Genomic DNA, 14,425 nt, shown 5'->3' with positions numbered 1-14,425 from the left:
TGGAAAAGTTTTCCAATTGACACAAATATCAGGGGTAACTTCACATTGCAGCATCATCCACAAGAAGACAACTGCCTACCATCCACACACAAATGGCCTCACAGAATGCGTTAACAAGACATTGGCAGATATGCTCTCAAAATGTACGCTGATGACAAACAAACATTGGCTTACAATACTGCACGTCATGACATTCACATACTACACAATGAAGCAAGACACCACGAGCTTCACACCGTTCTTTCTGCTCTGTGGTCATGATCCCAAAGTGACAATGGATACACTGTTTCTGTTTCAGCCAGATGGTGCTCAGGATGATTACATGAAACATCTTATTGGCCAGAAATGAAGAAGCAATGCAGCTGTCTCACATACAAACCCTGGATGCCCTGGAGAAAGACAGAGTGCTATAATTCCAAGCACAAGCGACTGAGCTATAACCCAGAAGACTTAAAAAATGGATTTATATGCCTGTGGAAAGTAGGACTGTTGGAAAAGTTACCAAATCACTACTCTGGGTCAGCTACTTCATCACTTGTCAGACATCACATATGAAGTCGAGGATTATGACCCTTCATCAAAAATACAAAAGCACAGAGATCTAGTCCATGTTCTCCATATGAGCCCTACTACAGTCCACAGACACAAATCAATGATGGAAGATTCGAGGAGACTGAAGACCCACGAGACACTATAAAACTTCAATGAAAGGTGCTACCTCTAATACTCAACATAGCAAAAAGGATGTAACAACATGACCAGACGGTGATGATCACCAAGCATCGCCATGCAGAGGACCAGTCACAAAATTTGGATGCTGGGTGCTGTAGTTAGCTCCAATGAGAACTTCTGAAACAGCATGTCACTGATTCTCCTGGAGAGGGGCAATGCTGTAAATGCCGTAAATTATAGTGCATGCAGTATGGCATAGCAGAGGTTAATGCTAATGACTGGCAAGCTGCTGTTCGTCAGTTCAAACCCGATCGCCCGTAATTATCTGTTATTTAGTATTTATAATTTTGCAAAAGGATGAAGTTATAAACAAGATTTGGAACAAGCAGGAGATCTGTGTCAATGCCAGGCCAAGTCAGTTGCAGCCAACAAGGGGACTGTATGGTCAGTGACTTTGCCATGCTTCCGTGACGAAAGATCACACTTGCCGCCAATGCGTGACAGCCTGGAGGAGTAGCACAACCTAATTACGGCAGCCAAAGGGTCACCAACACATTCCAGACAATTTGGCATGGCACAATAACCACAGAAAACAGAACAAATCAGCACAGAGAATCACTATTTACAGACATGTGAAGCAGCCGATCGTCACTGAACAGCTGGCACTGATGTGACGTTGAGCTTGTGCTACTCCTTGCCACACTAATGGCGCAGACATTTCTTCCTCAGCCAGGACATGAACCACTGCCTGCCACTAAGCCTCCAGATGCCACATTTGGCCACCATCCCAGGAGTATGACAGGACATTCCAGCCATCACAGCCCTCGCCAGGGTATCAACAGAAGACCACTACACTCTGAGCACAGACAATAATCACCATCAACGTCCTTGCAGCTCCCACAATCAGCCACACTCATTACAGCCAGGAAACATGGAAACCTGATGACACAGCAGCAACCACCCAGCAGTGGAACACACGGTCAGCAGCTGCAGGTTGTTGACTATGGGGAGATGCTGTCGTAGTCTACTCACTGCCCACTAATGATTGTAATGAAGCCTCAATAAACAAGTCACTGTAACCATCATCAGTCCTCCTCCAACTGCACTGCTTCCTCCCTCAGCACCAGAATCCTAGCCCACATTTAGCTACCAAAGCTGTCCTGTTATAATTTTTTGAAAGTTTTTAAAAATATTTTGTGTGTGTTACGCTTGTATATTTTGAATACTCAAAGTTTGTACAAATACCAGAATTCTGGCATATTCAATGTTTGTATAAATAGCAGAGGTTTAAAATACCGCTTCAGTTGTAAATTACTTTATTTTCACATGACCGGTTTCGGACTGTTATAAGAACATCCTCAGGTGACGCAGCTGTGCTGTGGTCCCCAAGCGCTGCGTATTTTGTATAAATAGCTTGTATAAACATGCTTTCAGTGCTATGTGCTGCATTTCACTGATGACCCTGCTTGTGTTGTTACAAAGTGCTGATGTAAAATAATAATAATAATAATAATAATAATAATAATAATAATAATAATCATCTATTTGCAGCAATGATGGCAGCTTGCTTTAGATGTGGACAAATACAAGTTAATGCAAATGTGTAGGAGCAACATGTTTGTAATCTTTGGATACAACATTAATGGTATGCTACTGGCTCAGCTGCTTCAATGCATCAATTTAATATCAAGGTGTAACACTGAGAGATGACACTAAATGAAAACGAGTACATAATGTCAACTGTAGGGAACGTGGGAATGCTGACTACACCTTGTTGGGAAGCTCAGCACATATATAAAGAAAGCAGTATACAGAATACTTGTGCAACTGATTCTTGAGTACTGCTCAAGTGTCTGGGATCTCCAATTGGTCAGTTTTAGAAAGACATCCAAGCACTTTAGAGACAAGCTGCTAGATTTGTTACCAGTCTATTTAATTAGTATGCAAGTGTTATGGCTCTGTTTCATGAGTTTAGATGGGAATCCTTAAAGCGAAGATGATGATCTTTTCACACAACGCTAGTGAGGAAGTTTAGACAACCAGATAACGGTGCACCAACAACAGTTTATTTTCCATACCAAGAGTGTTTGAACTAGTTGTAAGCACATTTTTTGCTACTGGTATCTATTTTGCTCATTTTTGCCAATACTGCTTTGACCTCCACCACCATTTTCCAGCACTAGAAACAAAACTTGCTGTTTGTGTGTTGCTCCATTCCACTACGGCAAGAATAGTCACATTCACTGTTTGTGTGACCACAACAGACAAATATTCTTCAGTGAACTGTGTTTAACTCTACATGAAACTTCAACATAGCTTTCCATGTGTATGGTCACATACAAAAATATTATAGCACTTATTGCAGTTCAGATACTGGTCCATCCAAAGAATTTTTCATCTGCTATATAAGGACTGAACGATCAAGAGAATCACAATAATTGTAGTAACAGTAATAAAAGATACAATGATTTCATAGAAAGAAGGAACACAGAAAGTTCAACAAATGTCAGGGAACTGTTTGGAGAAGAATGTACAGATCTGATATGAATAATCAAAAATTCACCAGAATTCTACTGAAAATGGTAAAAATTTGTTAACAAGCCATTAAGTAACCAGAAAGTGGATAGCTTATTAAGAAGGTAGGGACAGGCCAAAAATATAACACATACTATAGTAATAATAATGATAATAATCCATATTATTTCCATTGTTAGATAAAGCTCCCCCCCTCTAGATCTTTCCATGTATTACTATCTTCACTTATATGCAACCACACTGCTGCTGCATGTTTTCTACTGTCATCTACTGCTAGCAAAGAACTTCCTTGGTTCATTCACCTGGATACATGTATCCCCCACACCGTTTTCATTTTCATTACAATTCTAAGAACATATCTTCCACTCCATTGTGTTCTCTGATCCATTTGTTGGTTTTCATGTTTCCATAAATTACAACATGTATCTCTTCTGTGTTTACCGATTCTTATAATTTTCACATTAATAGTGCATGTCTCCCTGCCAGACATCAAAACAAACAATACAAACTGATAGTAAGCTTTCCATTGGCATGTTTTCCTTGTGGATTCTCCTAATTTAAGGGCATAAAAACTTCCTCTACAAATTTTGAAAATAGTTTTAGCGATATGGAACCACCTTTTCTTGGTTTCTCTTGTGCTTCTGAATTTCCCACTATCCTCATGATGTGTAATGGAAGCTGTGGTGTTGATGTATAAATTCTTCAGTTTACCAATAGAGATTTAATCAATGCCTGTTTCTCTTGGACTGTTAGTATAGATTAATTTAAGCTATGTCAAATGTTTTCTCAAAAATCCACGAATCACATACAAAGTGGTACTTGCATTCACTACTATGTTCTATCATTTCATTCACAACTTGCAGATTGTCCATGGTGCTATAACCACTTCTGATGTCAGCTAGGTCCTTTATCTGATTAAATTCCAGTTTCGTATCTGCCCGCAGCTTCACCTTTTCTTTAGAAACTCCATCATCTTCATGCCTCAAACAACTTTATACAACTCATCTGGAACTACTAACTGATGTAATTATTTTCATTACTATCACTGTTTTTGATTCATTTCTTGAACTATACAAATACATGATGAAATTGTGGAAAGTTATGTACAATTTATCTCTGTTAATTAGTGTGACATGTGCCATCTTAACTGATGACAGGGTTTTTTAACCAACATCAGTTTCTATTTTCTTTTTTGCATACTCTTACTGTTTCTAGTTATTTTTAAAACCAATTTTTCATTTTATCTTCCCACATCCTCTCATAGACTTTAATGAATAGCTTTGATTCGGTATATTCTGTCATGTTCCTATTATTGTTCACTTGAAACTCTACCTCTCTAATAGCTGCCTTAAATCATTCGAGATTTTCTTTTGCTTTGAAAATTAATTGCTGTTTTAATGAGTACCATCAATAAAAAATATTCTCTATGTTTCTAAGAATCTAAACGCATTTAATTTAATTTGATGACAATGTTGTTGTGGTCTTCAGTGTGAAGACTGGTTTCATGCATCTCTCCACACCAGTTTATCCCGTGCAAGTCTCTTCTTCTCTCATCTCTGAATGACTACTACATCCTACACCTGTTTGAACCTGCTTATTGTATCACCTCTTGGTCTCCCTTTACTATTTTTACCCTCTTCACTTCCCTCCAAAAGCAAACAGATAATTCTTTGACGCCTAAGTAAGTATCCTATAAACTGATTGCTTTTTCTTTTAGTCAATTTGTGCTATAATTTTTTCCCCTCATTCGATTCTGTTATAACCTGTAATCACCAATAATTGCGTGGATATTCAAACACACTCACTTAGAAACAATAGCTCGTTACATGATAACAATTCAGTATCTCTTATTCGAACTGCCGTGCCGTGACATGCGGCTGGCGCCGTTCGTAGCTAGGTGGTGCTCCCGCGCTCAGCCGAGTTGCGGAGCGCCTCTATTGCCATTTGCGCGTACTGTCGCGGCGGCACTGTTAGATGTCGTGGCGCTGTCACAACACTTTCCCCCCCTTGAAAAAAAAAACACTCACTTCCTTGGAGACATGGACAGTGCGGAGACATCCATGGCTTCTGGTGAGGCCCCGAGAAGATCCCGCGGAGAGACAAAAGAGTATGGTCGAAAATGTCCAGGATGGAAGCTCATGCGTGGAACGTGCCTCCTGGACGAGATGATGGGTGAAAACTCCGGAGCAGCATCCATAGGTGTCATGGACCTGGGGCTGTGCTCCAGCGAGATGGGTCCCGGAGAAGGCGGCGTCGCGACTGGGGCCGGTTCCGGCGTACTCGGAAGCAGTAGCGACGTCGGCTGCATCAACACGTACGGTAGATCGGCAGCAGCGACAGGACTGGCTTCTCGGGCTGGTGGAGGCGAAGGAAGGGGCGGTGGCACCGGCGTGGCCACCACTCATGGGCGCATCTGGTCGTAATGGCGAAAAATCATGCCGTCGTCCGTACGTATTTCACAAAGCCAGCGGCCACGAAGAGCCTTGATCACCCCTGGAATCCATTTAGGGCGAGACCCATACCTCGTGCCCACACGTCGGCACCCACCGAGTATTTTCTCGCACTAGGGGACACAGCACAAGGCATGACAGGGTGAAGCAGGTGCAGTAGAGTGCGCGGTTGGCGGCCATGCAAGAGTTCAGCAGGGCTGCGATCACCCAGAGGCATGAAGCGATAAGAACTCAGAAATTGCAGCAGAGCATCATCTGTGGAAAAATCACTAAGGAATTTTTTCATCTGGCTTTTGAAAGTGCGAACAAGGCGCTCGACCTCCCCATTCGATTGCGGATGGAAGGGCAGTGCTGTAACATGATGAATCCCTGGTTCAGTACAAAAATCACGAAGGCCTGCGAAGAGAACTGAGGGCCATTGTCCGTGATCATCGTGGATGGAAGACCTTCTAGTGCAAAGATTTTGGACAAAGCCAGCGTCGTCGCCTCAGTGGTGGGCGACGGACATCGAACAACAAACAGAAACTTCAAGAAGGTGTCAATCAACAGTAGCCAATAAGTACTGAGGAAGGGGCCGGCAAAGTCAGCGTGCACCCGTTCCCATGGCTGTGCCGGATCAGGCCACGGAAAGGGCATTGTACGAGGTGCAGCCAGTTGTTGAGCACACTGACCACACGCAGCAACCATGTGGGCGATGCCCGAATCAATACCGGGCCAATAAACGTGCCTGCGGGCCAGGGACTTAATCCGAGATATACCCCAATGGCCTTCATGCAACAGGTTGAGGAGATCTTTGCGAAGAGAGGCTGGCACCACGAACCGTGGAGATGCGCCATCCGTGGCCAGAAGAACAACACCATCACGAACAGACAGACGAAGGCGCAAGGCATGGTAGTTGCGAAGGGGATCCGATGCCCGGCCCTTGGTCCTGTCCGGCCAACCCCGTTGAACAAAACCAATCACCTGACGCAGGACCGGGCCCCGCGCAGTAGCCGACGCGACCTGCGAACCTGAAAGTGGAAAACCCTCGACCGCACGACGCTCTTCCTCATCAATGTGGAAACAGAGTAGTTCATCTCGATCGAAAACCGGGTCGGGGCCCATCGGCAAACGCGACAACGCGTCAGCGTTGGCGTGCTGGGCCGTGGGGCGATAGTGAATCTCATAGTGAAAACGAGACAAGTATAAGGCCCAACGTTGCAGGCGGTGAGCTGCCTTATCTGGAAGCTACGCCGATGGGCTGAACAGAGAGACCAGCGGCTTGTGGTCGGTGATGAGGTGAAACTTAGAACCATACAAAAAAACGCTGAACTTTTTTAGAGCATAAATGATAGCGAGCGCCTCGTTTCGATTTGAGAGTAACGCCGTTGCCCATCGTTGAGGGTCTTGGAAGCATAGGCGATGGGTCGTTCCGACCCATCCTCATACCGATGGGCGAGAACAGCCCCTAGGCCATACTGTGACGCGTCAGTCGCCAGAACGAAGTGCTGACCCGGACGGAATGTGGCAAGACAAGGTGCCAACTGCAAATGAGCCTTCAGGCGGACAAAAGCCTGCTCACACTCGTCGGACCAACAGAAAGGGACGTTTTTGCGTAACAGCTGATGCAGAGGATGAGCTACCGCCGCCGCGGATGGAATGAATTTGTGATAATAAGCAATCTTGCCTAGAAACACCTGAAGTTCTTTGACAGTAGACGGCCGGGGTAGAGCATTAATGGCCGCAACGTGCTGACGTAGAGGACGTATACCCTCACGGGACAAGTGGAAACCAAGATACACAATGGAGGGTTGGAAGAACTGTGACTTGTCCAGATTGCATCTCAACCCAGCCGAATGCAAAACCCGTAACAGTGAACGCAAATTGCGAAGGTGCTCCTCAGTGGAGGCCCCCGTGACAACAATGTCATCCAGATAGTTTATGCAGTCGGGAACGGATGCCATGAGCTGTTCCAAAAACCGCTGAAAAATGGCCGGCGCGCTAGCGACGCCAAATGGTAACCGCTGGTACTGATACAACCCACAAGGAGTGTTGATGACGAGAAATTCCTTGGAAGAGGCATCCAACGGCAACTGATGGTATACCTCCGATAAGTCAAGTTTGGAAAAGAACTGGCCCCCAGCGAGCTTGGTAAATAACTCCTCAGGATGGGGAAGAGGATAAGCGTCAATGAGGCTCTGAGCGTTGACAGTGGCTTTAAAATCACCACACAATCGCAGACTCCCGTTTGGTTTAGAAACCACCACGATTGGCGATGCCCATTCGCTGGAGGTAACAGGAAGGAGAATCCCTGAAGCTATTAACCTGTCTATCTCAGCCTTCACAGGTGCACGCAACGCCACCGGAATAGGGTGTGCCCGGAAAAACTTAGGGCGAGCTGTAGGTTTAAGAGTAATGTGGGCTTCAAAATCCTTGGCACGACTCAGACCAGCAGAGAACACGGACAAAAATTCAGAACACAATCCATCCAGCTGTTGATACGGAATATCCTCAGATATGAGGTGCACATCATCATCAATGGAGAACCCGAACAACTGGAAAGCATCATAACCGAACAGGTTTACAGGGCCCGCATGATCCACCACATAAAACGTGAGGGGCCTAACAACAGACTTGTAGGCAGTGGAAGCATCAAACTGGGCAATGATAGGAATTTTCTGTTTATTATAAGTTCTCAGATTTCGCACAACTGGAGACAAGGGAGGGGAGCCCAACTCCAAATATGTGCGAGAATTAATGAGAGTTACTGCAGAGCCAATGTCCACTTGCATGCGAATGTCTTTATCCAGAACACGAACAGTAACAATTAACTTATTTGTTTGAGAAAGCACACAGTTAACATCCATGTCCGATGCCTCGTTCTCGTCGACAGGAACTTTAGGGGACTGACACGCAGAAGCAATGTGGCCTTTTTTCCTACATGAATTACATGTGGCCCAACGTTTTGGACACGCGGCCCTGTCATGCTGTACGAAACAACGTGGACAAGAAGGAAGTGCGGAACGAACCTGCTTCTGTGGCTGCTGTTTTCGCTGCGAGCGTTGCGGCCCAACGCGACGTTGTTTACGTGAGTGAACCGCCACCACATCTTCGTTCTCCTGTGAAACAGGCAAATTGTCCGTGTCAAAAGTTGACTGTACAGTGCCTACATCACACCACGCGTCTATTTGTGCGCCAGCAGCGCGAGACACTTCAAAGGATTGAGCGATGCTTAGAACTTCCGACAACAACGGGTTTGGCAGTTGTAGGGCACGTTGCCGAACTTCTTTATCAGGAGCAAGCCATAGAATAGCATCCCTAACCATTGAATCAGCATAAGACTCATGATGAGTGTCCGTGACAAACTGACATTTCCTACTCAGACCGTGTAGTTCCGCCGCCCAAGCCTGGTAAGATTGATGGGGCTGTTTACGACACCGGTAGAACGCCACGCGGGCTGCAACGACGTGGGTGTTTTTTCGGTAATAGTTAGACAATAAGTCACACATTTCTTGGAAGGACAGAGAGGCAGGTTCCCGCAGAGGGGCTAACTGAGATAGCAGCTGATAGATCCGTGGGGAAATCCAAGATAGAAATAATGACTTACACATAGGAGCGCCGACAACGCCAAAAGCCAAGAAGTGTTGCCGCAAACACTTCTCATAATCCTCCCAGTCTTCAGCAGCCTCGTCGTAAGGAGGGAATGGAGGCGGAGAAGAGGAAGACAGACGATGAGTAAGCGACATCGACAACGCCTGAATAGCAGCTGTCAGCTGTGTTTGTTGTTCAATGAGCGCTTGCATAAGCTGTTCCATGTCTGCCCCGTCACGAACACACAAATCCACAACGCAGTGAAAATATCCGACCTCGTCGCCAAGAAGTGTTATAACCTGTAACCACCAAAAATTGCGTAGATATTCAAACACACTCACTTAGAAACAATAGCTCGTTACATGATAACAACTCAGTATATCTTATTCGAACTGCCGTGCCGTGACATGCGGCCGGCGCCGTTCGTAGCTAGGTGGCGCTCCCGCGCTCAGCCGAGTTGCGGAGCGCCTCTATCGCCGTTTGCGCGTACTGTCGTGGCGGCACTGTTAAATGTCGTGGCACTGTCACAACAGATTCAGTGTCTCCTCATTAGTTACTTCATCTACTTATCCAATCTTCGGCATTCTTCCGTAGCAACACATATCAAAATCTGCTCTCTCATCTTGTCTAAGCTGCTTATTGCCCATATTTAACATTTTCAGAAAAGACTTCCTAACATTCAAATTTACACTGATGAGCCAAAACATTATGACCATCTGCTTAATCGCTTGTTTGACTGTCTTTGGAATGAAATACATCACTGATTCTGTGTATCAGGGATCCAACAGTTCGTTGGTAGGTTTGTGGAGATATTTGGCATTAGATGTCTACACACAAGTCCTGTAATTTGCTTAAATAACGGGCCACTGATTTGCGCACATGGTGATGGCACCCGATAGCAACCCATATGGGTTCCATAGCATTTACATCAGCTGAATTTGATCACCCGAGACATCAACATTAGATCACTATGATGTTCCTCAAATCACTGTAGCATGGCTCTCATTTCCACTTTCCATCTTTCACTTCTTTGTTTGGTACTGGCTTGACATAGGAGCTTATGATATTCATGCGGCCACTCTCTTTTTCTGGAAGGTCTGTTTAATTTTCTTATAGGTGGAATCTATCTTTCCCTTGTTTCCCTTGATAGTACATGCCTTACAGCCTTGCATTTTTCCTCTAGCCATTTCTGCTTAGTCACTTTGTACTTTTTGCAAATCTCATTTTTTAGACATGTGTACTCCCCTTTTGACTGCTTCATTTGCTGCGTTGTTGTATTTCTCCTTTTTGTAGCAGGACTTTGAATTTCGCCGCGCTACACTCGTTCCCTCAGATAAAAAATATCCCGTCGCATTGGTATGAGCGCTCGACGGCAGAGAAACTACTAAAATTGTAACTCTTTTTTGTTTTCTATCCGTTTCAATTGTCTCTTGTTAGCCGAAGCTTAAGGCAGACGTGATCTGATGCTGACGTAAAAACTTAATGGCTAATCTTGATCGGATTGTAATGTGTAGACATTGTGGGAGTTGTTAAGAAATTCGGAGGATGGAAGTAGCAAAGTGAATTAAATTGCATACAGTATCAAGATGATTTTAATTGGTATAAATTAGTGATTCCTGGACTATTGCAAGATTTCGGAGCAGATTTTTCACGCAGAAATGAAGGAGATTTTTGAAGACCTGGACGCCGCCCGAAAGAAGATAAGTTAACCTGGTAAAGGATGATCTCTCATCTACGCCACTTCCCCCTGTCAGTTACATTCTGTTATTCTCTGTTTCTTTTCAGTAATTTTTGTAGTGGACATTGGTTTAACTTTTGCTCAAAAACGCCACAAGGACCACCCCAACAATAGCTTTTCCGAATAACGAAGTCCGATCTGCATTTCTTTCATTCTTTCCCTTTTTCACGGTCTCTCTTCTCCATTTATTAACCACTACATTTTGTTAATGAAAACCAATATGATACATGTTAGTCAAGAATTTTTTCTAGTCCTTGCCTTCTTACCTATTTGATCCTCTGCTGCTTCCACTATTTCATCTTCCAAAGCTACCCATTTGTCCTCTATTACTTTCCTTTTGCCCTGTTTCAGTAAGTCCTTGTCTAATGCTTGTTCTAAAACTCCAAACAAACTCTGGGCTCTTAACTAATCCAGGTTTCGTATCCTTCCTGCATTTTCTTCAGTTTTCATCTGCAGTTCATAACTAATGAACTACAGTTAGCGCTCGCATCTGCCCATAGAAAAGTCTTTGTTTAACATATGGTTACAAAAGCTTTGTTATACCATTTAATGTGGTACACATCTCTATTCTTAGATAAATTCTCAGAGTCAATACGCCTGAAGTTTTTCATTCTAGCTTTGTTCTATTTTTTTTATTCTCCATCTTTTGTGTCTATGAACAATTGCAACTCTAAAGTTGCTTAGGATCATCACACCATGTACAATTTCTTTGTTGTTTGATAAAATATGGTCCAATTCACTTTTAGTTCCATTTGGTTCTTGCCAGGCCCATTTTTTTCTTCTAGAAGTATAGGACAAACACATTGTTTTCAGCAAGTTCTGCTAATGTGTGACCTCTGGTATTTCTAGTATTAAACACAAAATTATTCGCTGGTGTTGGTTTAGTTTTTGTTCTACTTTTGCGTTCATATCCTCCATCATTATCTTGTACTGAAACTGTTCTCAAGCTATAAAAAATTTGGTGATTACAAAAGTTGAGAAGTGGTTCATGAGACTGCTGAATACATCGCTTGCACAGAAATATTGTCAAGTACTTATACAAACAAGCATACCCTTTCCAAGAAAACCTGGATTTGGCATAGTCTTAAATCAAGGAAATGTAAAACATCTATGCATAAATGTTTTCATACTTTTTCTTATGAAGTATTGTTAGCGTGTGTACACTGATGAAGCAATAAGAACTTACCAATAAGATGAACTATACTTCTTCCCATTCAATGTGACAACTGATTTGAAAAGCTTCTCTTCCTGTTGTGTGTTGTAAATGGGTTGCTTCAATCCTTGTTTCCGTGACCACATTAATAGTCGTGTTTTTGGTAAATCTGTGTCAGAAGCATAATCATTTCTCCTAAATACACATTTCCATTCAGTGATGTTTTCTTCTTCCTCTGAAAGTTTCCTTTTTTTGGCAGCTGGTTGCAAAGAAGAAGGAACTACATCTTCTCTTGTTAATAAACCAAGTTGTCTATATTCTGCTTGTTTATTGCAGCAATACTCCTTTAAATCCCAGAGTGAACTGCAATAGGTAAAACAATGGTTAGCATTATGTCTGAGTGTAACATTTAGTGATAATGTGCATTGTGTGTCACTATGTACATACTATTTACTGCATGATAAGGAAAGTTCTGTCAGAATGTAAATAATTTAGGACATAAGGAGACAGCTCACCAAATAATGGAATCGTTGAGGTGTCAAAAGGGATACAAAAAAAAAAAAGAGTGAAAACTTTTTACACACACACACACACACACACACACACACACACACACACACACACACACCGCTATGCTGTGCCAGTGGAACATGCAATGATTGTATGTTCAGTTGGCACAGTGTAGTGGCATAGATGTGCCAGCCTCCTTTTTCTCCTATCATTTTTTATCACATAAAACAGGTGTTCACCAAAAACTTATAACTGAGAAGAGTGCATGTAACATCAAAATTTTACATAAACTAATACTCTTCACATACAAGAGTTAAAAAAAGGTATGCATGTTTTGGGAGATGGTAGTATGGTCCAAAACAAGAAAATGTCCATCAAACATGGCCTCTTAAATGCATACCTTAAGAGCCATGAGCATTTGTTCACCCTCCGTATTGTCAAACACCTACCTTCTACTGCAACTGAATGAGATAGCACAGTGGTTAGCACACTGAAGTTGCTTTTGGGACGATGACAGTTCAAAACCTGCATCCCGCCTTCCTGATTTAGGTTTTCTGTGATTTCCCAAAATGTTGGGACAGTTCCTTTAAAGGGGCATGGCTAACTTTCTTTCCTATCCTTGAATCAATCTGAGCTTGTGCTCCATCTGTAATGACCTTGATGCTGATATGACATTAAATGCTAATTTCTCTCTTTCTTCTGCTGCATGCTCTTTGCTTTCATGTTTCCCTGTTTTGAGGGGACCAAACCAAGAAAAAAATGTACAGTAAACACGGTCTCTAAAACGCATATCTTAAGAGCTATGGCCATTTGTTCATTTTCACCACTGTGAAACACATTTCTTCTCCTGAACAAGTGTTTGTAAGCATTTCAGAACCCATGTTTACTGGACATTTTCTTCTCGTTTCAGTCCATACTCTCATCTTTCACAATATGGAATACTTTTTTAATGCACAGTACATTTAATAAATATCTACTTTAACATGGGAGCTCATGTTATGTTTGGCTTATGCTTTAATTTCAGCAACTGACTGTTTTCAGAAAGTTGTTTACAGTAAAAAACATAGCACTAGTGCCTTCTCCCATCCCTCCCCTTCATCATCACATGCCTCTTCCCGACCCTGGTCTTGTGTGTGAGAGTTGTACTTAAATGAATGTGTGAGTTTTCAAAGCTGAACATTTCCAACATTATTTTTCATTATGTCTGTCTGTGACTCAACACCTCCATTAAGAGAATAGTGAACTATCTTCCCCATACTGTTGTTATTCCAGCCTGGGCTTTCCATTTTTTGATTTCATAAAAACAATGTAAAGATTTATATCTTTATCATTCACCAAGAACAACATGTTTCAACACAGGTATTACAATCAACATCCTATGAAGATGGATTGCACCTTAAAGATGAATTTGCAAAGGTATCCCATGCAAATATGCATAAAAAGGAAAGATATTTTTATGCTACTCTTCAATTATAAATTACAAAATGAAGTACTTTTGGTGTAATCAAATACAACAGTCTTAATTAGCCTCCAACAGTCAATATGGCCACTGGGTAACTCAAGATACAGCCAATTCAGATCCTGACATGGCAGTAATTTTCAGTACCAGTATGTGGCTAACAGTGGATCAAGTTTGTTAACATCATATCAATATCCAGAATTAAACCTGAAATCTGTGTGCAGTGTCTTATCAAATGGGAGAAGATGACAGTAATGGTGATCATTCATCTGTCAGATATGAGTGCTAAGCTAGGGAGCCTAATGATGGGATTTAAGGGTATTAAGTTTTAGGCTGTA

At 42.7% G+C, this 14,425-nt stretch overlaps 1 protein-coding gene across 1 annotated transcript in view; it reads right to left on the bottom strand.

Annotated features, from left to right (window-relative positions):
- The window catches only part of LOC126457250 (tRNA-dihydrouridine(20) synthase [NAD(P)+]-like), an 80,438-nt gene that overhangs the window by 7,151 nt on the left and 58,862 nt on the right, over positions 1-14,425 (bottom strand). Inside the window, exon 5 of the mRNA XM_050093407.1 lies at positions 12,152-12,481. Within this exon, the coding sequence (XP_049949364.1) occupies positions 12,152-12,481 (330 nt within the window). The remainder of the gene's footprint in view (positions 1-12,151; positions 12,482-14,425) is intronic.

The sequence above is a fragment of the Schistocerca serialis genome, chromosome 2 (genome assembly GCF_023864345.2).
Source record: "Schistocerca serialis cubense isolate TAMUIC-IGC-003099 chromosome 2, iqSchSeri2.2, whole genome shotgun sequence".
In the NCBI taxonomy this organism is placed as follows: Eukaryota; Metazoa; Arthropoda; class Insecta; order Orthoptera; family Acrididae; genus Schistocerca; species Schistocerca serialis.
Note: the sequence above shows the minus strand (reverse complement) of the source record. Positions and strands in the feature narration are given on the sequence as shown.